Here is a 27,877-nt window from a genome sequence, read left to right as displayed (position 1 = left end):
AAGAGAGGGAAAGAAAGAAAGGAAGAATCTTTGTTGAAAGTTGCTAAAGAGAAACGAGAGAAGCAATCTGGGCGTAGTCAAGCCACGTGACTAGTGGAGGCTCGAGTGGCAGCGAGTGCGAAGATGCCGCGGAATGTTTTCCCCGGGCCGGGTTAGCTCAACTCGACTCGAGGCAAACACGCAAACCTCCAAGAGGTCTGTCTACTCCGTTCGCGCCGTTCCTCCTCGTGGTCATTCCAATCGGGAATTCTCTAAAGCCGGTTGTGCAGCAGGTAAACGCGCGCACGCGGCCCGCTGCGGCTCGCCGCTCACATTGTAACTCATAACTATTCTTTTAAAATAACTGAGTTTCTTCTGCGTCTCACATTTTTTTAAACACTATTTATATTATTCAACGTCTTTTTTTTTCTTCTTCTTCTTTTTGTATTTATTTTTTATTATTTGGTCTTCGATCAGCTTCTTCTACAAACAGGTGAGTCATATATTATTGATTTTATCTTTTTTTTTCAGGATGCATGTTTTATTTATAAATATAATATAAGGATACTTTTGTATTCTTATAATTATTTCTGGTATGAGTCAAGTTTTTGGGTTATGCGGTATACTTGTCATGTAACGTAATAGAGTGGAATGTAGTAATAGGTATGAGATTATCTTGTCTTTTTTAAATGTAGAGGTGTTTTGTTCGATAATATGACAAAATTCGTGTTCATATGATCTTTCGTTCTTGGTAAGAATAGAGTGTATACGTTATGCGGTATATTTGTGGTGTAACGTATAGTAAGTGGAACGCATAATCGTCTCGTTAGATTAGGTTGCGTTATTAACTATGTATGTGGGTACTCTTAAACGCAATGGAATTTTTACGTGAGACTTTATATCAACTCGATTTGTTCGTGTATTTATGCTTCTTTTTTTACATTATCCTTTTTTTCTTTTTGTTTTTATAGATATATAAAATTGGTTATTACTATGAGAATATAATTATTTCGAAAGAAAATACAGGAATTCGTTGGACTGTTATTCGCGGAAATATGCGTTTATCACGTAGTGAGGATCGTATCGTGAAAGAATCGTAAACTGGAACCGAAAGTACAAAGCTTGTTTGTCGCGTGTAACGATGCCTGACGCGGTTACGGTGATAACGCGACGTAGATGCGTACAATTGATTTACGACGCGTTTAAAACAATACACACAAATTCAAAAAGACTAACTTTCCTGAATCGCCGTAAACGAATACTGATTATTGGTTTTTTAACGAATACAAAAATAAGTTATAAAATACTGATGATTCACCAAATGGTATAAATTATTGCTTAACAATTAGAGCACAAATTAATCTAAAGAAAAAAAAAGTAAATTCATTTGCCCGGTTATACTTTCAATAAATCCAAGACGCGTTCCTTGGTGATTCAATGAATGTTTTTTAAATTAATATTTGTTAATTAGAGCACGAATTATTTAAAAGAAAAAACATCATCTATCCTGCAATAACATTAATGACCAAAAATGTGACAGTATAGAAAATTTGGATCTCATAAATTCTGACGTTTGAAGGGACAAATAATAGTGGAATAAAAATAGGAAAGTTTCTAGGTTGGTGGGCACTTTCACTTAAATTCCACTGTTTCTAAGAAAATAAAATTACTAGTTGTTCAAAGAGAAAGAGAGAAAGAAAGAGAAAGACAAGAAAATAATCGATCTCTTAATCGATCTGTAAAATCTTCGCGAGAACGTACTCGTATTTTGTCGCATACTTGGTCGCGTTTCGCCAATAGAAATAATCGAAGGTTTTCAAGTGGAAATAAGCAAAGTTCTCTTGGCAAGAAATCGAGACAAAGGAATCGTTCATGTAAATGAACGCGACTGAGCATACCGAACTATGAACTCACGCGTTCTCCAAATTTTCCTGCCATTTAGATTGCGAATAAAACAGGAACGATTCTAGTCCGTTCATTTGAACGATTTTTAAATACCTACGACTAGTCATGCAAAAATTATCTTCCATTCATCCAACTCCTTTATTATTTTCTTTTATTTTTTCATGCTTCCAAGAATAATAAAAGAAAAAGTATATTTTTGTTTAATCGTACGTTTAGTTTTTCGTCAACGATATTTGACAATGAATAACAAAAATTTGTTCAAATTATTTTCTAGTTTTTTAAACAATTAAACAGTAAACCAATATTGTCACCATTTCGAATCTTTGAATAGTAACTGTGACTCTGCAAAAGATAAATTAGTTGCCGGTTAAACGGTAATGATTGCATAATTTCGATAAAATCAAGTTCTCAACGTAACGGACCACTTTTACCGTCCTGACATTTCTCGTTCGATCTGCCTTGATTTTTATATCATTTTTTTCTGTTTTTTTTTTTTTTCTTTTCTTTTCTTTTTTCTTAACTCATTTATCTTTAGTACTTCACTATGATCAGAGTCGTTTTCGATCAGGATTGGAACTTTCTTCGCTATGCCGAGGGATTTCAAATGATAAAGATCGCGTCTCGATGAGCAAGTAGGTCGAACGCCTGCCTCCTACGAGCGATTTTCAAGTTGAAAGAATTTTTTAACATCTTTGAGAAGCAACCTTCTTCAGATAAATGTAGATTATATTTTAAGAGATCTAGTAACACGCGTGAGTTAATATAATACGCGAAAGTGACAAGCATTTATGTATCAAGGTATACATATACTTATTTGATTGTGTTTTTCTGTAATGCACGCGGCGTCTAATGTAAATAAATTAAGAATAAAAAAGAAAAGAAAAGAAAAGAAAAAAAAATAAGTATAACTGTTTAAAGTATTGTGAAAGCTACCTGTTGGGTCTTGTTTTCGAATGACCAAACCATAATGCAAATAATCTTGCCGACATACCTCGATTGAGCACTGTTTACCTTTTACACACGCGGTCACTCGCGGTCAAAAACAGCCAACGGTACCGTAACGTTCACGGCAGAATACAGCAACTTTTATACATTCCTGCCGATGATTCTTAGTTATGACGTTGTGTTTGTACTTCTTTAGTTTTATCTTCTGTACGGTTGTTAAAGAAAAAATGCGTTATGGGAAAACGATGCTTTTTCTGTTGAGGGCATCGTAATTACGTCATGCTTTACTATAATATTTTCAAATAATATTTTTTTTTTTATATACAAATTAAATAATATCATATATAATAATTATTATAATATTTAATATACTCAAGATGTATTTTATTATTGTATTTAGTACAATTTTCAATTCTCTAATCTCAGTTTTGTCGTTTATCTTTACTTTTTGTTAAATAGAATTTATTAATTTATAATTGTTGTATTTTTTGGAAGATTAAATTGTATATCTTATCGCATTGAAAAAACATGCTATTCTAATATTTATCTTAACATTTATCAAACAATTTCTATTTATTCTGATAATATACATTTTCCTCTACGTTAAAGATTCATTTAATTTGATTATTTTTACTATCATTGTAAAATAATTAGCAATAAAATTTCATAGTCGACCAGATATATCGATGTTTTCCAATTGAATTAAAAATCATACTACTATTATCCTGGACATTGATTCTTTATAAAAAAAAAAAAGTCATGTCAAATTTTCACATATATTTTTCTTAACCAGTCTTTATGTGTGTGTTAAGATAAAAGAAAAAATGGTAAAGGATTAATCTCTTCATCAAATGGAAATACTGTATGTTTAGAAAAGTTCAGAGTAATTAGTCAGATACCAACTACGAGACTTTGAAATTAGAAAGGCAAGTTTTTACGATAACTTGCCAAAAAGAAACGCGTGGTTGATCAACGTAACTCTTGTTTTAAAAACTACCTCCTATCCCATTTCCGTGTGCATTTACTTTATCACGGAATTGAAAAAGAAGTCCGTTAATTTAATGCCGGAATATGTTAGACTAGACCGAGGTAATTCAGCGTAATGTAATTTAAATGCTTACACTTGCTCGTTTTCTTCCTCTACCATGGTTTTCTTGCACGCTCAATATTTGCGACTGTAATGCTCTTTAATAACATTTGCTCTCTGCTTCGTAAACGTCTATCCGACGAATGATAAAATATACGTATATTTCGTGAAAGGAACACTCGTTCGTCCACTTGTGCTTGGAATATTTTCTAAATATTATACAATTTCTACGAAATTCATCTCCCCGTCCTCTTCCTCCTACTCATCCTGCCATTGCTGTACTTTTTCATATATCAAATTTTCTAGATAAGTTTAACGAGAGTTAGTAATCGGAAATAGAACATTTCTAAACCTCGTAGAAATATACTCTCCATTAAAATGATCGTGGTTGTTTGTGACTTAAATTATGATACGTTATACTAAACTAGTTCTCATTATTTTATTCTAACTATGAAAGGAATCAAATGAAATTGATTTGTTTTATCTTTTTTATTTTTTGTTATTTTGAAGACATAGACATACGGCAAAGTTTTTATTTATGTTTGTTAACGTTAGAATTATTTATTTCGTCTTAAAGCAATTAGGATTATATTTGTTTTGTTATAATTTTATATTTAATAAACGTTGAAATGTTTTGTACGATATTACAGAAGTAAATGAATTTGATGTACATGACGTTGAGAGAGGGAAAGAAAGAAAGAGAGAGAGAGAGAGAGAGAGAGAGAGAGAGAAAATGCGCCTTTTCTTTTTGAAGCCTTCCGTTTCATGCTTCTACAGAAATTATGATTAAAATGCATTCAAATTTGAACAAAAGCAAATGGAAATTTTAAAATAAATGTCATAATAAATTTAGATAATTTTATGGTTAAAGAAAAAAAGAGAGGTCGTTCATTAAAATATATAAAAATGATTTAAATGTTTTCCTTGGTTTTTTATAATTTTGAATTAATGCACAATACAAATGAGCTTTATTTTCTTAATAACTTAAATAGCGCAAGGTTTACTTGCAATAAATAAGCAGTTGTTAAAACAGCAAACTTATTAAAGAAATTTTTAATTGGATTAACAAACTTAAATAAATTTAATGTTAGAAACATTGAGAGAATTTATATAGGGGAATTTTGTAAGTATTTATGCTTTCAATTGCTTTTAAATTTTAATAATAACAAATATTACTTAGCAATTAAATATAATAATAAATTTTAAATAATCTTAAGATTTATAGAAAGGAATAAAATCTAATAACAAATGGAGTTTCATAAATTTGTTAATATAAACTAAGAAAATTGAAATTCTAACAAATTATTTAACGATACTTATTTTCATTTTTAAATTAAAAAAATTGTTTAAAGTTCAATGAACACACGAACGAGTGACATAAATTTTCTAATACAATAATTCATATACTACGCAAGTTCTACTTAACGTAAAAGTTATATTAAACGAGTAACAGTTAATTTATCCTTTCGAACTAAACGAAGAAATTCGTTTAACTATAAACGAACAGTTGTCTAAGTAAGGTCGTCAATGTGCAATCCTTTGAACGAATCGAAACGCCCACTAAAACTCACTACTGTAATATACCTATACCTTTCGAAATTGGCACGGGTGAATAAACTTTAGCGATTCCGTATGCATGGAGACTGGAAGTACACTTCGTTGAATAGGAAAGGAAGCCACTTCGTCACACGCCTACAATACGCATAATGTCGTTCGATGATCGATTCTATAGTAGTATAATACTTACTCTTCTATAGTTATACAGGTTACCAATGATTAATAGAGAGATGTCATAAATTCTATTTCACCTAATCATTTATTCTTATCTCTCGTTTGCCTTGAAACATTATTTCTATTTTTATAACTCTTATCTATTCGAATTTCTTGTTTGTTTCTTTTTGTTGGTTTATTTCAATATTTTCTAAACTTATAAATAAATGAGTTTTGAACAAATTTTAAGATATGGGTAATACGATTATAATTACGTGTCTAAACTAATTATTAATATATAATACTTTTACTAGAATTACAGTAACATGAAAGTTAAATGAAACTAACTTTTTGGTAGACTTAATAATTACAACATATTATTAATTACTTAAATTATGTAATCTAGCCAAACCTACTCGGAACTTGATTATAAAATCATGATTTTAAAGATAAGAATAGAATAATTATTATGTTTGAGATCTACCTTAATATTCTGAAGTCTAAATTTAATATAAATAATTGTACAAAAATTAATTTAATATTTCAATGAATGGCTTCAATTATTTTATGTAAATAAAATATAACTTTTTATTAATTATTCGAATGAATTCTTGTAACATTTAATATTTGGAATAAAAATGAACAAAACTTTTCCTCGATTACGTAATTCAAAATTATTGATAAAATCGAAGTGAAATTATTAATGGGTGTGCTGTCAAATGAAAGAGAAGATCGAAAGGAAGAAAGTATAAGGAATGAATAAAGAAGAAAAAAAAGAAGATATCGATTCGAATCAGATATCGTATTGGTTTCTTTTCGGATGCAACAACATTCCAGAGAAAGTTAGCCGTGGCCATCGAAGCGAGTAGTCGTGTGCGTCCGACTCCTCATGCACAGGTTTGATGGCAGGTGCACACAAGGGCGGTTTCGTTTGTACTCGAATACCACGACGATATCTCGTTTACAGGTGTGTCCAGTGAAACGTATTAATACTGGTAACGCGTTATTCGTGTCGGTTTTCCTACTGCAAAAAGACCATTTGTAACGTGTTCTATTACTAAACCTATGACATTTCGATACCTTTAATTTCATTTCAACAATATTATTTAAATTTATTTATTTATTATCTGTTGTGTACAATAATTTATTGAAAAATTACTAATAACAAGATTTAATTATTTACTATATTATATTATATCGTAATTATTCTAATTATCAAAACACAATATTTTATCTAGAAAATGTTCTTTAGAAAATAAGTTTTCTCAAAATTGATTATAATTTTATTTCAATGTTATACGAAAATTGTTATATATTTATTATATATCATAAATTCATTTCAACGATATAATTTCCAATTTATTTATTGTATATTATTTATTAAACATTATATGGTAATTATTCTAGTTATTAAACAACGTTTTCCGTTCATCTTATTTGAAAAATAATCTTGTAAAAAGTTGATTACAAAATTTATTTTAATATTAAATCGGAGTATCGTTTCGTTTTTATTTTTTTTTTTTTTATGACAGATGTTCTTCCTCATTTTTTTATTTAACAAAAAATAATTTCACCGAACTGACTCATAAGACTTTTACTTTCACAACGGATACTTACCGGACTCGTTCCCGTTGTCATTTATGGATCGTCGATCATTTTCGAGACTTTCGATCTATCGGTTACAATTTCTCATCGATATTAATAACTAGCATATCAACGGGTATATATATACTTGGATAATAACCTATTAAATTTCTCACTGTCAATTAACATCGTCTGCTATTATCAGACTGTTACCTTGACGCGTTATTAATCATTGATCTTGAAAGAAGGGACATCATTGATGATATTATAGTTATACCGAGTATAATTATCTTCGACATATAATCTATATTGTATTGGACATTTTGAAAAAGAACAAAAAACACACAAGAAAATTTCTTTTTATGTAAAAATAAAGCTTTCTCTTGTACTAGTAACAATAGGGGCATTTCACGTGAAGCGGACAACGAAAAAAATGTGAGGTCGTGGATTTTGTTCATAATTAGCTTGATTGTACTTCTATGGGACCTCAATAATTAGTTACCAATTTATGGGGCTTCAAAGAATTGACAAAACATGAGGAATAGATTTGTCGAATACTATTAAAAGAGTCAATCTAATGGATTATATAAAAAATAAATCGTGTTTATTAGAGAATATAAATTAATTTTCTTGGAAATAAATAAAAATTTGAAATTGAACTTTTTTTCGTCTAGTAAACCGGAAGTTAAAATTAAAAATGTGAATTTATTAAACTTCGCATATTTTTAATTTTTTTATTTTTACCTTAAAAAATAGCTTGTAGTGTAGAAATATTAGGCAAAAAAAATTATAATGGTATCTCGATTCGTTTAGAAGATATGAACTAAACAGTACGAATGTTCCGTATGGCGCGCTCTACTGAGCGGTTCCTCAGGGCTGTTGGCTCACTCGCCACTTACAGTTTACTATTGTAACTAATGAATTATACACTTAGAAACCGCTCAGTAAAGCATGCCTTACGGAACCTTCGTACTATTTAGTTCATATCTTCTAAACGAATCGAGATACTATTATAATTTTTTTTGCATAATATTTCTACACTATAAGCTATATTTTAAGGTAAAAATAAAAAAAAATAGAAATATGCGAAGTTTAATAAATTCACATTTTTAATTTTAACTTCCGGTTTACTAGACAAAAAAAAAGTTCAATTTCAAATTTTTATTTACTTCCAAGAACATTAATTTATATTCTCTAATAAACACAATTTATTTCTTATATAATTCATTAGATTGACTCTTTTAATAGTATTTGAAAAATCTATTCCTCATGTTTTGTCAATTCTTTGAAGCCCCATAAATTGGTAACTAAGGTAAAAAAAAAAATAATTATGTACGATTATTGAGGTCCCATAGAAGTACAATTAAGCTAATTATGAACAAAATCCACGACCTCACATTTTTTTCGTTGTCCGCTTCACGTGAAATGCCCCAATAGTATAAACTAATATATTTTCAAACGAATTAATACTTAAGAATAAATATAATGAAAAAATGAAAATAGAAAGTTTTCTTGGCAATAATAAAAAGTAAGAAAACCCAATAAAAAATATATATTTCTATTTTAAAGGATAATCAAGATAGAATAGAGATGATATATTATGAAAGTAATAAATATAATTATAAACTAAAGCCGTAGATATTTATCTTGATAGTTGATTGTAATGAAAAACTGTTAAGTAAAACTGAGAAGAAAAAGTAATCTTTTAAATTGGAACGAGCAAATGCTTTTGAAGACACGAAAGAAAATTGTTTCTCGCTTTTCCACATCGGTATCCCTCGTGATCGATGTACCGGAAACCGAAGATATTTCGCAAATTCGATAATCTCGAAGCACGTCAACGCCCGATGCATTCGGTACGTTTCGCTGGGCAAAACGATTCGCGATGTTATCGCGTACAAGAGAAAGCACAAGAGTGTTTATAGAAAATCAGCCGATTCCCATCCGATTTTCTATTCTTTTATTTATCATTTATTTTCTATTTTTGAAGATCAATAGAAGAATACCAATAAGAATAAAATTATCGACAAGAAGAAATAAATTACACGTAAATGATTATTTGAAAATAAATAACAATAGATTGAGAGAAAATGTGTTCACAATGAATAAAATAGTCTATCATTTATTCGCGGAAGTTTTAACTTTTTCTACTTTTCTTTTTTTTCTCTTTTACTTTTCTTCAAGAATCAAAATTCCATTGCCGTATTTGAGAAGGTATAGGAGAGAAAAACGAAGAACCTTTTTCTATTCTTACCAAGAATGTCCTTGGAGACTAATCAATTCAGCACATTAACGATAACAAAATTCGAAAATTTATGAAATCGTTCGACCGTCGTGATTTTAGTTCGTATTTTTACAGGTAACAATCCTTTCTATCTTTCCTCTTTATCGATTTTTTGCTTTGACTATTTTTGAAATGCGTATCTATCATCCTTTTTCGATGAAAATATATGTAGAAAAGGGTACACAAATCCTATGGACGAAGGAAGATCGGCTTGAACGTAGTGACGATCGGTTGAGTCTCGTTATGCTCAGAAAGATACGATTTTAGAAAGGACGGTTTACTCTCCCGTTCACTTTTCACACGAGAAAACGAATTCCTAGTCGCATTTCTCGAGGCGTTTCGCATCGTTGAAGCGCAAGAGGCACACCAGCCTGGAAATTCGAGGATCAACTTTATCGAAAGACTCGGCTCAATTTCTTTAAACGATTCATTTTGTTAGATTATTTTTTATGTATGGCAATGATGGATAAATTGTGTTTCCTTGGATATTTACGGATATCAAAAGTTGAACGATTCCTTAAACAAAATAGGATTAATTTGTCAGTCATTTTTATTTGTAATATTTATTATAGTAACGTTTATGCGAATTATGGTTCTAAGATACTAGATTGAACATTTCTTATAATTTTTAATAATTTTTTATAGGTTATACTATTTAAATAAACGCTCGTGCGTGCGTGTGTATGTGTTTTAGAGAATATCTTAGTAATAATATAATATTTGCTTAACATAAATAATATTTGTAAGAATTAATTTTGTAGGAACAAAAATAAAATCAAAATTAAATGTTAAAAGAATTTGTTTTTTTTTTTATTTTAAATTATTTTTCTCTTGTTTTTTTTTTCAGATTGAAAAATGGACGTAGAGACGGGGGCTATTTTAGCCCTACAGATTTTAGCCCTTTGCTCAATAGCTGCCGCCCTACTCGCATATCTGATGCGACAATCGCGAAATGCTACAGACGAATACGAGTTGCGAAACAAATGTCACGTACTCGTAACCAACTGCGATACGTGCGTGGGTCTACAGATTGCCCTTGCACTTTCTGAAGCTGGTTACAAGGTAATAATACTCTTCCATATTCTCTTGCATTCGATGTAAATCATATTAACTTTAAATCAAAATCGTGATATCCGCGTATTGTCTGAAAATTTCGGGCTTATTTATATTTCTTTTTTATAATAATAAATTCTTCCCTTTAATTGTTAATTAACTTTTCGAACACACGATGCACAATACCAATAATCAGATATCTCGTAAAAAGTTTATTATACTAATTTATAAATAAATATTTTTAAATATTTTATCCATCAATATTTTTCATTGAAAATGTTTTCTAAATTTTTATTAAACATCGGATCGGTGCTTTCTTTTACTTTTTCATTTAATTATGCGAATACATTAGCCAAATTCTATTCTAAAATCTTTTAGTTTCGATATATTATAATTATTATTATATGTATAGGAGCAATATTGAATAATGAAATTGATAAAAACTTCAACTTTCCTACTTGTTACATAATTTCAATCTCTTAACGCGCGAGATAATTATAGGTATTACGCATCAGATGGAATATATTGAATAATTAGAGAATCGTGTAGGATAATTGAACTCGAAGCAAGTTGATCGAAGTCGAACGAGTCTGAATAAGAGAGAACCGTGCACCAGTAACGTGAGTTTCCAAGTAAAATACATGCAAAATAGCCTAACTTTAACTATCAGTTGGAATCTGCGTGGCAGATGTGTGTATATATATATACATATATATACATATACATAGATATGTATTATAACTTCTAACGAATGTACACGTAATTTTATCGATTAAGTTTGACTTATTTTTCTGTGCGCATCATTTCTTGTATGAAAATACTATTTACTTTATAAACAGAATAAAAAGTGAAAGATATAATAGTAATATTGGTTTGTGTGAATTCCAAAAATAAATGTCATTCAATTTGTTAATGTCAAAATTTGTATCTTACAATAATTAAATTTAATCTTTAAGAAGAAATCCGTTAGATGTTAATTAAAATTAAATTAAGTATCCCTAATCTCGTGTAATCCAATGTATCTTCTCGTTAGCTTTGTGACCGTGAATATTTCAACTCTCTTTACCCTATCTCTTCAATCCAATTAATTTCAGTATATTACGAAAAGCTAACAAATGATAGCGATTTATTTTTAACCTTTCCCCCTTTTTTACGAGTAAATTAATTTCATTTTCTATTTATTAAAAATACACAACCAACCGAAAATTTTGAGTCATTTACTGGATTCCATATAAATTAAACATATTATTAAACTTTGGAAATAATCTGTCGTTATTACAGCAAATGTTAAAAAGTTAAATTATGTTTTAAAAAATTTGACCATATTCTTAAGTCCAATAATACTTTTGCAGATTTTATACACTTAGTTTAGGGTAATGTTTGGAATAAACTTTTTTACTAGGATATCTTTGGGAACATCTATATAAAGCATAAAAAAATATTAAACTGGAAACACCTGAAGAACTAGGTACGAGTTTGTATTAAAAAAAATATTTTTTGATGTTAGATTTTATTCATATGTCAAGTTGTTATCAAAAATAAAGACAGATTTGTTATATAAAAGTAAAGTTTGAAGAACATACTTATTGCTTGTTGACTAAAATAATATTTAATAGAAAAAAGAAAAAAATACTTCTGGCTTTTTGAGTAATACTTTGATTACTTAAAAGAAATTTATTTATTCTTATAAATGTCTTGTTTCTTTGAATATACATAAAATACCAAACTTTTAGTCTTTAGCTTATATAAATACATAATCACTGTGTTTCCCATTTCAATGAAATACTTCGTAGATCTTCAAATCACCATATTGAATTTGATTTATGATTACCAGAGTCTACGAATTCCTTGTAATATATCTCAACGATTAAGGAGGATAAATTCAAGGTGAGAAAGCACGAATGTACGATTCCAAGCATAATTAACGCTTGCCTTCTACGTTCCCAAAGTTACAAGTAATTGTCCTCGAGCTTTGGGTGAGAACGTTAGAATTTAGACCTTTCGAACTAGTACAAACTTAGTCCGAATTTTAGGACGTTGGGTGAAGTTTAAAGGGATGAGAAATAAGAAAGTTCGTCATTCAAGTACTTTTATGAAAGCTTTTACCCTCTCTCCAGCCCGTTCTTTTCTAATAGTTTACTAATGTTTAAGAATGATCGATAATACGTATTTCAATTTGATCGATTAAAGAGAAGAGATTTAATAAAATAAATTTTTGTCTGAAAATTATAGGTATTTGCTGGTCTACCAAATCCATCGGAAAATTCACCGTCGATGAAAATTTTAAAAGCCGTTGAACAGGAACGAGAAAAAGAAATGGACAACGGTGACTCGAATCACGATAAGGTTCAAGTTCGTGTTCGAGGACAAATCGTGCCATTGGAGTTGGATCCAACTAGGGAAGATAGTCTACGTGCTTCTTTGGATGCAGTTAGAGCTAAACTTCCAGCTGGAGAAGATGGTAAGCATTTTCTCTGATTTATTGTTTTTTATATATAGAGTATACCAAATAAACAAAAAATGTATTCACAGTTCAAGCGTAGACAAATATTTGTATATATATATATATAACATAATTAAAAATAAGTAAATAGATAATAATAACAATTTGTCAAATTAGTAACTATTTATTGTATTAAAATATTTTCTCAGTTGACGAGTAAGATGACTCCATTTTTTTCAGTATACTCTCTGTATATAAATTATTTCTTAATTTTGTAGATGTAAATACAATTAAAATATAAAATTATTTTCTTTTTAAAATTAATTCATGGTTAGTATTAACTGTGGTTTATTGAACTGAATTAAAAAAAAAAAAGAATTAAAAATTACGCGATGAGTGAGACGAATCGTTTGAAATATTGATAACGATGTTTAATTAAGATGACATTTATAATGAAGCAGGAGTGAAACTGGACACGCAACGTCAGTAATAATTTCTATTTAGGTCGACGAAAGAATACATGCTTATTTTCTAATTCATCATTCATAAAAGAAACATTTTCATTACGAAACGTTTGATCTGCTTAATTATGAAACTATTTGTTAAAAAAAGAAAAAGAAACAGAGACAAAAGTTCTCCTATCAATCTTGATTCGGTGCTTAGGATAAGAGTACCTCATTAGTCGAACGAACGAATGACCTGAACTTCGAAGTAGAAATAATAAAAAAAGAAAAAAAAAGAAAAACGAAACGAAACCTAGTAACTAACGAAGTCGAGACTCATATCTGTCGACTTGAATATCCGAACGTTATTTCGAAGGAGAAAAATAGTGAGAGAGAGAGAGAGAGAGAAAAAATAGAAGAGAAAAAAAGAAAAAAAGTAAACAGAATTCTCGTGCAAAAATAAAAGAAAAGAAAAGAAAAGAAACGTATAAATAAAATAAAATAAAAAATAATAATAACTTTTTGTTTATCGGAACAGTTAGGAAAGAAGGATGAAGTTAGAAGTTTATTAATGCTTTAAATCTTTCTATGATCCAGGTCTGTGGGCAGTGATACACACCGGTGGCTTGGCGTTACCAGGTTCTATAGAAAAGCAAACCAGTTCAGCGTGGGAATCGATGCTGCGACACAATCTGGTCGCACCTCTTCGAACGGCAAGGGTGTTTATCCCTCTTCTGCGCGTTAAAAGAGGTTATTACAGTTTACCCTACTTACCCGACATCAGACTTTTTAATTTCAGGTCACTCGTCTATAAGAATTTTTATTTTTTTTTATTTGCGTTAACAAAATTACCAATCTTTCTTTTTTTGCTACATATTATTATTATTATTATTATTATTATTATTATTATTATTATTATTATTATTATTATTATTTATTACGAATACAATTCGTTTATTCGTTATTACTATTTTTTTTTATTATTGTATCGTTTGAAACGAAGATAAATCTATTCGTTTATGTATAAGTATAGGTTATTTTTTATGCTAGACGTATTAACATAATGAATATTTACTTGCACAAGGTCGTATCGTTCTCTTGGGTGACTCCGAGACAAGCTATGCTAGCAAAGCCGGAACAGGCCTTGTGGCATTCACTGCTTCACGTAAAGCCGTGGAAGGGGCTGCTGCTGCATTAAAGAGCGAATTACATTCTTCGGGTGTTGACGTCGTTCTTCTCAAACCACCACCCATCAATCCCCTTGTACTTTATGCATCGCCTCTTCTCAAGACGTAAATATCTTTTATACTGTATACTATAGGGTGGATAAATAGTATCTTTCTCTACCGAATATATCAGAATTAATTATAACATGTTAAATTATTTTGTAGTTTATATCAACAATTTTTATAAAATCAAATAAGTATCATTGTTTGTTTGTTTTTAAATTTATATTTCGTATAAAAGGTTTATCGATAATAGATTTGTTTTTTTAATTTTTTTTATGGCTTATGTTTTTGCAAATATTATTATTCGTTAATATTGTTTAGATTGTGATTAATAAAGTTTAATGTGATATGCATGAAAAATTAAACAAGTTTTTATTAAATGTAATTTTGATAATCATTTTTCTTTGAGAAATTTTATTCTATAATTTATTATATTCATTAAATAAATTATTTTATTAATTTTTTTTTGCAGGCTCGATGTTGAATCAGGTGTTACGTCTTCCGAGGGAACATGGGTCGCACCTTTATCGAATTATTCGGTTCAAAACTCTTTAATTCCTGCATTAACGACACCCTGTCCATTAAGTTCTTATGATATGAGTTTAAAAACCAAATTGTTCTGGCGACAAAAATGATAATATAAGAAGAATGAGTGTTTTTTTAGTTTATAAGGTATTTTCTATTTCTTTCTCAAACGGAAGAGAAATAATAGTCACTGTAAATTTGTAGTATTAATATTAATAATAATCTGTACAGTTTTGTAAACAATTTAAAATAAAAATATGTAGAATTTTAAATTTATGTTTCATTATTTTATTTGAAATTTTTCAAAAACATTTTTATCTAATACTTGAATATTTATATTAAAATATTTCTTATATAATATGAATAACAGACCTTATTAATTTTTAATATTAATAATAATCTATATAGTCTTATAAACAATTTTTATTGTTTTTATATAATTGTAATAAAGCATTACCAATTTTTTTTCTTCCACAAAAATGATAATTATTAGATAATTAATTTGTATACTTTTGCTAATAATTTGGAATAAAAAATTCGTAGCATTTAGAAAGTTTGATCTTTGCTTTATCTAAATTTATTTCTATTAATTTTACACAATATGTAATATCTTAATAACAAAATTTCTTTCATTTCTTTCCAACACCACAAAAAATAATAATCTCTCTCTAAATTTAAATTACTAGTAAATTTAAATTACTAGTAAATTTAAATTATTAGTAAATTACTATTATTGTTATTGTATTAAATTATATTATACAATTTTATAAAAAGAAAAAAAAACTTAAAATAAAAGCTTTTAGCATATAGAAAGTTATTATCTTTCTCTTTTTCTCATTTTTACCATACTTTTTACAAGTTCGTAACTCTCCCGTCACGTTTCTACAATATTTTTTTTTTTTACTATTCATCACGCAAACGTTACAACGTGGTGAAATTTGCACGACAGGCACGCGTTCGTAATATTTAAAACCAACAGAAGACAATTTGTTGTTTTACCTGTTTCTTTGTTTATTTTATTTATCCATTTATCAAACTCCAATTGACCAATATCGTAATTATTAGTCGATCGTGAAATGAGTAGGTTTTTTACTTTTTTTTTTTTTTATTATAATCATCGATAATATTACAAATGTAGGTTACACTTGACAAATAATACCAAGGAAGTAAATAAAAAAAAAGTTCATTAAAACTTTCTCTGTCGTTGAAATAAGAAAATCCAGATTAAAATCGGACGTTGTATGCAACACAATGATTATGTCACTTTAACAAACCAAGAACGACAAGAACGCTCATAATGCGATTCGTAACGTGAGAACGTCAACTTTTGTTAGTTTGTTAGTCTCTGGTAACAATTATAAAAAGACTGCGACGAAAATGCATACCATCTTTTCCTTTCAATAAATATAGTTTCCTTTTTTTTCTTATTTTATTACGAAATTTAATATTCTAATATATTTCACATTAATATTATCTAATAATTATTGATTCTATAAATATTTTTATTTGATCTCTCAGTAATAATTATTCATCAATATAAATATATTTTTAAAAAATTTAACCATTTCTTTAAATAATTTTCTTCAAATTATTAATAATTAAAACAATATTATTATAAAAATTTATAGATAATCTATTATTGCTCGCATTAAATAGAAAATTACAATAGAAATGAATAAGCTTGTTCTATTTGAAACAAATATTTTTATTATAAATTTTAATGTTAACATTTATTAATTAGCTGAATGTATTAATTATACTAAATGTAGAATATTTAAAAAAAAAAATTAAAGCATTAATAATAGATTAAAATATTCTTATGAGGCAATATTTCGTTTGAATAATATTATTCATTTCGATTAATACGATCTGGAGTCGAAGGAGTAGGGAGGAGATAAAATAAAAATAATTTAAAAGCTATCAGTAACAAAAGCAAATACTGACGTTATTTGTGACAAATCCGAATTTCCACATCGTTAATATTATGAATAACATTTATCATCGAATTTTCTCCGATACATTTCAATATACATAATAGGAAATAGTCCCCTCTAGATATGAATAATTTCACCAATCAGGAACACATACATTCAAATCGTACGGTAAGCTATATGTATAATCAGTTAGCTAAACTATAATGTATATATATATATCAGATTTTGGGATTAATTTTTTACTTTAACATGTAGACACAATTAAATTAAATATTTTTAATATTATAACTTATCTAAATTTTTTAAATAACAAATTTTAGGATTTTTTAAAAATTAAAATAAAAATATATTGGTAAAAAAATAAAAGAAAAAAAGAATATTTTCTTTGACACACAATATATGTATATATATATATATAAATGTAGGGAAAGGAAAATAAAATATTGTTAATAACGTAAAAAACCGAATTATTATTAAGTTTTTATAACACTGCGATTTATGTTAATGCAAATTTGTGGTTTTTCATAATCCGTATTATTTTTCTTACGAGATCAACTTACGTATCGGTTCGATTCGCTGATTAAAATCGACGTAATAAACTTACCAGTAGTTAGTCTTCTATTTAAGTATTCTATCGAGCGTATCAAATAAAAGTATTAAAAAAAGGTAAATAAAAAAAAGTTTGAAATTCTCTTCATAAAGGAGCCGCCACGCGCTACCAGCTCGTGTCTGGTGATGACGAAAATTTAGATCGTAACGGTGCTTTTAGTGGAATTAGTATCATTCGATTGACTAGTACGAAGCCCAGGCCCGTCTCTTCTTACTTGTGTTCACCACCGAAACTGATCGCTAGGTATAACAAACGAATTAGAAGGTTTATAGTTGAAACCGTCATTTCGAGTTGCTATAAAACGAACACGTTACTCGACCTGTGGAAACAGTTTATCGTTGATTTTCGTTAGGGGAGGTACTATGGACTTTGCTGAACTGAAGGTACGATAAATCGATTTCATTATTTTACTAAATTAGAAAAAAAGAAAAATTATAAGATTTTTTCTTTATTTATATTATATTATTAATTCAAATAAATAATTCCTGATACTTTATATATTTTAAACAACCAAAGATTTGTCAAATCATTTTTTTATACATGCTGTTAAGTTAATTCATTACTGTAAAAAGGTTACATATTTGTAAATAAGTAATCTTATTTGTAATCGATTATTTGTAGTCGATAATTCTAAAAATATTACATCACAAAATACGATTACATATTGATTTATAATTATTTAGATTAAACAACAAAAAAGAAAATACTTATAACTGATAAATAAAATCTTCTAATATCTCAAATCAAGGATAATTTAATTGAACTCATTGATTTTAATTAAAAACTACTAGAAATCGTAAGAATACAGAATGAAAAGTACTTTAAATAAATTCTCTTATATCTACTTTCTCGAATAACGACGCGAATTCGAATTAATATTCTACAAGCGGTCGTGGAAAGAACAAAGAGTTTGTAGAATAAGAGAAGAATCCTAAAAGAGGGTTAGAATTTTCTATTCTAGAACGTAGGAGAAGAAGAAGAAGAAGAAGAAGAAGAAGAAGAAAAAGAAGAAATAGTAGGAAGAAGAAAATTGGTTAGATGAGGTCGGGTTTAATGTCACGAACCTCGATCTCGATTTGGAGTTTTCTTCTGATCGATGAAAAGAACGTTGGTTCGCAGTGTCCTTCTTACAATTTCCTTCCTATTTCGTTCATTCGTTTCACGAATTTTTCTATCTTCGTTTTTCCTAGTAGACTCTTCTTCTTTCTACTTCTACTTCTTCTTTTCCTCTTTATTCTCTTTTACTTACTTTCTATCTTTTTTCCTCTGATCTCTTCTCTCCCCCCGTTACTCCCTTTCCGCTATTCCATAGGGAACAGGAATCGCTAACACCAACGGTGAACAAAGTATTACGCAGAGTCGTGACCGTAAAGTACGAGCACAGCGTGTTTCAGAGGTCTTTATGTGCTCGGTAAAAGCGTCTCTGCAACTTCGTTCCGCGGTGGTCGCGTATTCGTGCGAAAGAATAATGGCGACGACGACGACGACGACGACGACGACGACGACTACGACGACGGCTATGACGACGACGACATCGTCGGTGCCACAATTTCTATAGCCGCCGTTGCCAGATCCTTTGCAATTTTCTATTACATATTACCACGCTGCTACTGCTACTGCTGCTGTAGCTGCTGCTATTTTTATTGTTACAAGATTTGCCTGATGAATATTAATTCCATACTGGTGTAATTTTTTTCTTACACTGGTGGTTGATCCTTACGCTATTACTATGAATTTATATTTTCTATTTTTTTTTCTTTCGGTTATATTTAAAACAAGCAACGTTCATAACTTTTATCAACTTCGAGTATCCTTTGTATTGTATTTTATTTTTTGTCTTCTTCTTCTTTTTCTTCTTTACTGTTTTAACACTATTTTTTTCTTTGTAGCACCTTATTATTACATATAATATTAATATCATAATAACATTTCAAAATTAAATTCTACGATCATTCATTTTTCGATTTTAGCGGTCTGGCTTGTAAAACATTTTATTTTTCATTGTTATTTTTTAATTCAAGGAATCCCTACTTCTATTCTTTTTTTATATTAATATTTTTTTATTTTTTTTCAGATGTCGATACTATGCATGGTCTTTTTATTCGCAGTAGTCATGGCTACTCCAAAAGTTCACGAAGGTATAATAAATTCATTAAATTATTAATAGAAAATTTTTAATCTTTAAATATAATGTTTAATAGATGATGGAGGTAAAGAAGCAGATCATGGTGATTCCCATGGACATGCCCATTCCTATCATCACTTTTCCGGACCAGTAGTAGGTCATCACGAAGAAATAACATGGAAAGACAAACATGGTGACCATTACCACGATTATCGTGCTCATCCTAAATACAAATTCTCTTACGGAGTTATAGATCATCATACGAAAGATCATCACGATCAAAGCGAGCATCGAGACGGTAAGTGCAATTAAATTCAATCATATCTTAACCAATTTCTTTTTTTTTTTGCCATTTAATATAAAAATATGATTTTTAATAACAGGAAAAAAAGTTGAAGGAGAGTACCAGCTTCATGAACCAGGTGGTAACGTAAGGGTTGTTAAGTATCATGCTGATCCACATAGTGGATTCTTTGCTGAAGTTCATAATATTGGTGGAAACGATCATTCTGGTGGACACAAGCATGGATAATGTTTAAAAATCATTTCAATCGTTAATTGTTTCCATGTATATTAAATATCTCAATAAATTATCTTCGTTGAGTTTAAATGTTTATTTTTACATTAATGTACTAAAGACTAAATTTTATATTTAAGTCAATTAAAATTGCTAATATTTTAACGTATTACTTATATCTAATATCATCTGAAATAAATAATTAACTGAAAGACCACCGAGTTTTAAAAGAATCTGATATTTTTGAACAAAAATAAAGCTAAAAGTCAGAATATTGAAATTTAATATCAAGAACATTACTGTGGTTGCCTTTAAAATGCTAAATTTTGTTGACTGCTAAATTAAATAAAATACGTGTATCAGTAAAGGAGTATTAACTGGTTTATTAAATGAAACCTAAACCTTATAGGTATACTTAAACTTTTAATTGTAAGAATATTTGTTTTTTTATTATAATATAGTAAAAATAATCCCTCTATCTAAACCCCCTTATCAAATTTTCAAGATTTCTTTGTACGATTTATTTACCTCGTAGACGAATCCTGAGATCATTCGTCTTTCCTTTCTCAGTAAGAATTGTCATGATCTGTTGGCTACTCACGTTGCATCCAAGAACTGTGTGCACGGAATACCAGACCGAATTCCAATGAAGTAAGAGTTCTCGTCTTTTCGTGGACCGATATTTTGCTGACAAAATGGGACAAATTGTCCGATTGTCTCATGCCACCACTGTCATAGAACGAGGGAAGATGGTTTAGCCGATCACCATTTCTACAATTTCTTACAAAATCTTTTTTAGTCGACTAAGGAAGAATCTTGTCACGTTCATTACTTACCTAAAAACGACAAATCCTTTCTACTGAAACTATCGCAACGATGACAAAATCGAACCCCACGAAAAAAATCTCACCTAACATTCAATCTCCGTCATTCATGGATCATTGATCTGATGTTAAAACTACCTTTTGATAAACAATAAGAACAAAATAGTTAACTTAACAGTGATTCGTAAGAAACTTCTTAACTAAAATTCCCTTCTTTAATAAAACTATAACTTATGTATAATTGAACCAGGACACTATACAAACTTATGATTTTACGATCAAGAACATTATTTTCTAATAAAACTTTGTAAAAATATAGATATACAAAGCTTTTAACTTTTTTCCTTTGCAAAAGTAATCTTACATTTAAGACAGAAATCGAGTTAATTCTCCCTTTCTCTCTCTCTCTTTTTAGTCTAGGATAATCCGGAAATAAAGAAAAAAAAAAGAAAAAAAATTAGTACCAACCAGTGATGTGAAGGATCTCGGAAATAGAAAAATATAGGAACAAAATAGAAAATCCTATAACTCTGGATCACAGAAGATCAAAAATTGAAAAGTTTTATTTTGAAAAATAAAATAAAATTAAATAAAGAATAAAGGGCAAAAATAGTAGATGGTAACCCGTCGTACGTCGATGATACGAGAGTCACTACGTGCTACGGTGTTCGTAACATTTTTCACGCATCGCCGAGCATGATCAAATTGTCTCTGCTTGAGAAACTTGCACGTCTTCTTTCCTACTCTCTTCTATTATAACTTATCATTCCTAGAATCTTTCTAGTTAATCATTTTTTTTCTTTTTCTTTTTTAATAAAAAACAATTCTAATCCGAGATCAGTCAACCTTACTATCTATCGATTTCGATGATTCTACGAATGGAAGTTGAGGTATGTAACACCTACTCAAGCTCCGACAATCGATAACGTAACAAGCAAAACAAAAAGATAGATGAAAATAAAACGATATGAATATACTTCGAAAATTAGTTATTCCAGAGAAAATTTGAAAAATTTCATTTTTTCAATCAACGTAATCCTTCGAATTTATCAAAGTCTATGATGACTTATAGTTCTATCTGCATTAGAAATTATTTTGAACTAATGATATACTAAACTTTGATCTCGATAAAATGTACTTAACGAAAGTGCACTTAAGTAATCAGAAAATTTACACTTTTTCTTATTACTTATCTCTGTTTCGCGGAAAATTGTTTTTAAAGCTATTAAACGTGTTTATCCAAAATTACTAATCGTATAATATGGTTAAAACTTTTGTTTTAATGCAAAAGTAAATATTATCAGAGTTATTTTATAGATTTTAAAGAAATCTATGGGAAAAAGTATGAAAAAAATAATTATCTACCTAAACCAAATATAATATCTAAAGTTTCTTTATTCTGTTAAAATATTTGCTTATACAATGTTCCAATGTGTGAGAAGAAGTAAGTTCATTTGAAGGGGTAAACTTTAACGATTGAAATCAATTATAGGTGAGATTGATCCGACTTGCATCGATTAAGTAGTTACACTTAAACCAAACTTTCTTCGAGTGCTTTACTTTACTTGCATGCATATAATCTTTAGCCGATCTTAATAGAAGTTAGAAACCGTTGCATTATTAAAATGGAATATTCTCGTGGTATAGGCGATGTTCAACGAACTAATCAAATGAGTATGACGCGAGGGAAGAGTATGACTATTAATAAAATAAAAGTTTTACTTTGAGAAGTAGAGTTAGACACTGTTGATATTGCTACTCCTGCTGCTGCTGTCGTTAAATATTCGATGAAAATGATTAAAAATGTAGGAAGGTACACCATAGAGCAGGGATTCTCAACAAAAATGTTGTTCTTTCTCTTGAAGAAAATTTCAAAATTTTTAAATGAAGATAGAAACTACTATTTTGAAATTTTCAATATTTAAATACCAATGTTTGGATGAAACTTTTTTAGTTAGAATAATAAAAATTATGAGATTGAGAAATATAATAAAAAATCTTGAAAATTACTGTTGCAATACATCCTAATTCATTTTCTCTAGAATGGTAACGAAGATGATATATATTTGTATTTTATATGTACAATTACATGTACACTTTAATGTAAATTCATTTGCTTAAATTTTGTTATATAAATATTGTAAATTTAATTATTTTGTTTTCTCCTTTATTTTAATAATTTTTAATAGAATCATTAAATTTGTGAATAACTTAACCTATTTGATCATGATCCTTCTATCTAAAGTTTCATTATACGGTTCAATATTCACGTTAGTTTTTATTTGGAGTCTGACAGAAGAATAAAAAGTTTACGATTAGTGTATATAAAAGTGAGAGAGAGTGAGAAAGATAGAAAAAAGGGAATGTGAGTGAATGAGTAAAAGAAAGAATCGATCGAAAGTCACAAATTGAAATTCCATTTGGCCCGGCATATGCGCAAAGTTGATTACGTTCGTCCATTGATGGAATGCGACAGTTTATGCATAGGAAAGTTGACTGGACAACGATTTCGTATTTTTGTTCTTTTCCTTTCTTTCCTTTAGTCTCATTTCAATGTTTCCCCTCCCCCATAACTGAAATAATCACAATTGTGTATAAATCGTCCTACCGATAGTTAAATAACGACGTAATGATGAAATTCTTTGGTGACAGGACACGGTATATAAACTCACAGCATTGTCGAAGAACGTATCACTCAACGCTTAAGAATCCTACTAAATATTAATAATCAACATGGCTTTTAAGGTTTGTATTAAAATCATATTAATTATTTTGTTTTATTTAATTATTCATTATAATCAAGTTCATTTGTCACTTAAATTGTACCTTAAAATTTAAACTGTAATTCAAAGTTTAGAAACCTTCAAAGTTAAAATGAATTTTATTATTTTATGTTACAATTTTATGTTAGGATTATTATTGAGATAAGAGAAGAATTGTCAATGAATGAAAATATTACTATAATAAATAATATTTCCTTCTTTTAAAATCAATATTTTCCATTAACAGTTCGTACCTTGGCCTAAAATATTTAATGATTTTATTTATAATTTTGTTTAAATGTACTTTTTTTTTTACAAATGTTTCACAAAAAAGAAGTATTATCGTAATAAATTCATTTGTTAATTATGTGTGACATACATTGTGGTTTTGTTTCTTACAACTTTTCATGTACAATTATGTAGTTTCGAAAATGACACATGAAAATTCTAGTGAATTTTTCAAAAAAACAATAATTATAATGAAAAAGAAACTGCTTTATTAATAGTAACTTCACTAAATTTTTGATAACTTGATAAATAACTTAACAATTTTTCTTCATAGTTCTTAATAGTTCTTAGTATGCTTGCCTATATTGAGATCAGTGAAGCTTTTCCTGGGCATGCACATAGTTTCGCACATTTTTATGGACCCGTCGAAGGACCAGGTCATGAAATTACTTACCATGGGAAACACGGTCATCATATCGATTATGTTGCACATCCTAAATATGAATTTTCTTATGGAGTTGAAGATCATCATACTGGAGACTATCATGGACAGAAGGAACACAGAGATGGTAATCATTTTTATGAAATAATTATTTTCTTTTTTTATTTCAATGACAAGTTATATTAAAAGTGCATTAATTTAATAGGAAAAAATGTGGCTGGTGAATACACGATCAAAGAACCAGGTGGTAACACGAGAATAGTCAAATATCATTCTGATCCACACGGAGGATTTTTCGCTCACGTTCACAACACTGGTGGAAATAATCATGAAGGTGGAACTTATGGTGGTCATGGTCATGGTCATTATTAGAAAATAAAAAAAAACAAAACAAAAACCAATGAATCTATCCGAATGAATGGAAATCCACGAAAGGAAATAATTTAACTTTACTCTACAAACTGTTAATATGCTTATCTTTTATTCTTGTTATTATTGTTAAAATATAAAAAAAAAATAATATATACGTATTAATGTTCTATTAAAAAAAAATATTTTTTAAATGACAATATTCCATCAACAGTAACAAATCATATATAAGACAAGAAAACAATGCATTTTTCGTTCTTTTATTTTATTTCAATTAAAAAATCGTATCCGTGATTTCCAAAATGGTCGAAGTTTGGCCATGAATCTAGAAAAATATTTTACCCGTAACGATCTCAATATCAATGTAACAAAGGCATCGAACAGAAAAATATAGCAACAGAGGTATTTCTATCGATCACACGAGTACACTTCGGACAGGCCGATGCGTCGTTTCAATAAATTTCTCAGACTATATCGCAGTTGGATGAAAAAGGGGCAGTTATTCTACAAATTTCACCATAAACATTCTTTCTCTATCTTGTTTTACAAATTCCTATATATGGTTAAAATAAAAAATATCAAAATACAAGTTATTGATTCTTCGATAAAGTGTACGAAACAAAGAAATAAAAAAACATGTGTGCAGAACACACGTGTTAGAAATGAACCTTCAAAAATCTAAGTCTCCAAAGAATGAGACGAGTGCACAGTTTCAAGAGTAAGATAATTGTAGGATTTATTTATTATAATATTATTACCATATATGTAAGGGTGAGAGAAAGACGAAGAGTGCGAGTGTATGGTGTGCGTGAAAACAATTGATGAATGTTAAAGATGTGTAAGAGTATGCAGCGATATAGGTATAAGTGTGAGTGCACGCAGCGATATGGGTATGAGTGTGTCTAGCAAGAAAGAAAAGCGAGCGTGCACCCCGAAGTCTCTCGAATGTTCCCGAACCAGAAATCGGGAAGAGGTCTTTTGTTTAATCGGTCGGGAATAGTCTGGAGATTTCGAGAATGATTGACGGAAGTGATAGGGACCATTGGTGGGGTGAATGTGTATATAAGCGCAGCGAAGAAGGCGATCTGCGCCTTCTTGATTCGGTGCGACTATTTGTGAGTGAAAGAGTGTAATACGAGTGTACTTAAGATTCCTAACTATTGTTACTTACTTTTCTTTTCGATTTTTATCTCTTTATTATTATATTAAACCTTAATAATTAAGTATTTGTTCTATTATAATAAATATTTCTATTTAAATTCAATAAATCTTACATATATAATAAAGGTTACTGGTATTGGTCTCTGGGTGGAATAGTTGATAAAAAGTAAACTTATTATTATTACAATTACATTACAATTACAATTAATAATATAATTTTCTTATATGCATGGGTCAGTACATGTCTTTGGATATTTTTTATAAAAACATATAAAAATCAAATTTAATAGACATATTTTGTCTTTATGAATCAAATATATTTTATAAAGAAGCAAAATAAAAATGTGACAGTAATTTACTTGCTTTTGAATGGAATTTGTCAGCTGCTCCTAATGTATCCTATAGTGTTCTCTAATTCTTTTTCTCTGATGTATCTAGTAATCCTTCTTTTTTTAAAATATTTTAGACAATACAATTATTATATATTTTATGTATTTCATAATTATTAAAGATAATATTTTTCGAAATAACGAATTTAATATTAATTTTTCAATAAAATAGAAACATTTTTAAATAGAAATAAAAAAATAGAATAGTAAAATAGAAAAGAAATGACACGTATATATATCTCTTCCAGACTCACACAGCCTTACACACTTATACAACTTACAAAGACAGACTTCACACCTTCTTTCTTTATTTCGACCGTCGGTTCGTTTGGACCTTATACGTTTGTCGCATACCTACGTGCTTATTTCTGTTTATTCTTCTACCCTTCTATCGCTCCTACCTACAAACATTTCGAGTATCGAAATAATACGTGTCCACTCTTCGTAGTATGCAGTCGCACACAAACACACACATATACAATCAGGAGGGATAACTACGAAGGAGAGCATAAAGAAGAGACCAAGAATAGGAAAAACTATATAGCTATATTCTGTCTCATTCTTTCACAGGCTCAATCCTATATGTTTGTCTCTATTTCTCTTCTTACTAAATATCGTGACCGTTGCATAGCGGCCCGCCGCTCCGTTTGCTCTTTTTCTCTTCTTACTTAGAATCGTGGCCGCTACATTTAATCGCTGCATCGCTGCTGTGTTTCATTTTTTCAAATCATTCCTATTCTAAAGAAGTTTTCACTTTAAAAAAGTTTAATTACTATTAAATATTAGGTTAGCACGAAGGTCAAATAAAAATAAGCTCAAACGTGATAAAACGAATCTTGTGACCAAAAATTTGCGTATGCTTTTGTAAATTCGATCGAAAGAATCAAAGTAAGGAAGAGAAAAAGAGTTAGAAGGAGAAGAAGGAGAAGAAGGTGGCTTGGGGGAATGGGGGAAGAGGGAAAACTGGGTTGAAAAAGGAGGTGCATATTGTAAGTCCGTTCGGATGTATTAGGTCACGTATTCGGGTCAGAACAACCTCCTATCTTTCGTATGAGGACAGTAGAAATTGAATTTCTCTCGTGGATGCGGGACATCGGGCCGAAGTGAAACCTTTCGTTATAGGATTAACGAACACTGCTGATGGATCTCGAAATACCTACTATAACCATACTATTCACGCAATGTTCTGGTAAAAGCGACCATTTTCACAATTTAAGTTAACAAATTATCAAAGAAATTTCATACAATTTTTTTTAAAGTGAAAACTTCTTTAGTATGGGGATGATTTGAAAAAATGAATCACGGCAGAGATGCAGCACAGCGATGCAG

At 29.2% G+C, this 27,877-nt stretch overlaps 3 protein-coding genes across 5 annotated transcripts; all 3 read left to right on the top strand.

Annotated features, from left to right (window-relative positions):
* The first annotated feature begins 54 nt into the window (after positions 1 to 54).
* LOC107065064 (D-beta-hydroxybutyrate dehydrogenase, mitochondrial) lies at positions 55 to 15,459 on the top strand. 3 transcript variants are annotated; one of them, XM_015318378.2, is made up of 7 exons: positions 55 to 272; positions 457 to 472; positions 10,342 to 10,556; positions 12,780 to 13,008; positions 14,031 to 14,183; positions 14,518 to 14,725; positions 15,135 to 15,459. In XM_015318378.2, exons 3-7 carry the CDS (start codon positions 10,350 to 10,352, stop codon positions 15,295 to 15,297), a joined length of 960 nt encoding a protein of 319 aa, XP_015173864.1. In that variant the 5' UTR covers positions 55 to 272; positions 457 to 472; positions 10,342 to 10,349; the 3' UTR covers positions 15,298 to 15,459. The 3 variants fall into 3 exon arrangements, with proteins under 3 accessions (XP_015173864.1, XP_015173865.1, XP_015173863.1); XM_015318379.2 differs by lacking the exon at positions 457 to 472; XM_015318377.2 differs by having other exon boundaries at positions 56 to 472.
* A 2,310-nt stretch (positions 15,460 to 17,769) lies between these two features.
* Positions 17,770 to 20,447, top strand: CPR11 (cuticular protein 11). Its single transcript, XM_015318148.2, has 4 exons — positions 17,770 to 18,114; positions 19,806 to 19,869; positions 19,933 to 20,154; positions 20,240 to 20,447. The coding sequence occupies exons 1-4, from the start codon at positions 18,094 to 18,096 to the stop codon at positions 20,386 to 20,388; spliced, it is 456 nt and encodes a 151-aa protein (XP_015173634.1). The 5' UTR covers positions 17,770 to 18,093; the 3' UTR covers positions 20,389 to 20,447.
* Positions 20,448 to 23,930: 3,483 nt separating this feature from the next.
* LOC107064926 (cuticle protein 19-like) lies at positions 23,931 to 25,071 on the top strand. Its single transcript, XM_015318124.2, has 3 exons — positions 23,931 to 23,942; positions 24,522 to 24,756; positions 24,835 to 25,071. Exons 1-3 carry the CDS (start codon positions 23,931 to 23,933, stop codon positions 24,999 to 25,001), a joined length of 414 nt encoding a protein of 137 aa, XP_015173610.1. The 3' UTR covers positions 25,002 to 25,071.
* The last annotated feature ends 2,806 nt before the right edge of the window (positions 25,072 to 27,877 follow it).

Source organism: Polistes dominula, unplaced genomic scaffold, assembly GCF_049000335.1.
Source record: "Polistes dominula isolate Pdom_NZ unplaced genomic scaffold, Pdom_raw_medaka contig_49, whole genome shotgun sequence".
In the NCBI taxonomy this organism is placed as follows: Eukaryota; Metazoa; Arthropoda; class Insecta; order Hymenoptera; family Vespidae; genus Polistes; species Polistes dominula.
This window is presented reverse-complemented; position numbering and strand designations above follow the sequence as displayed.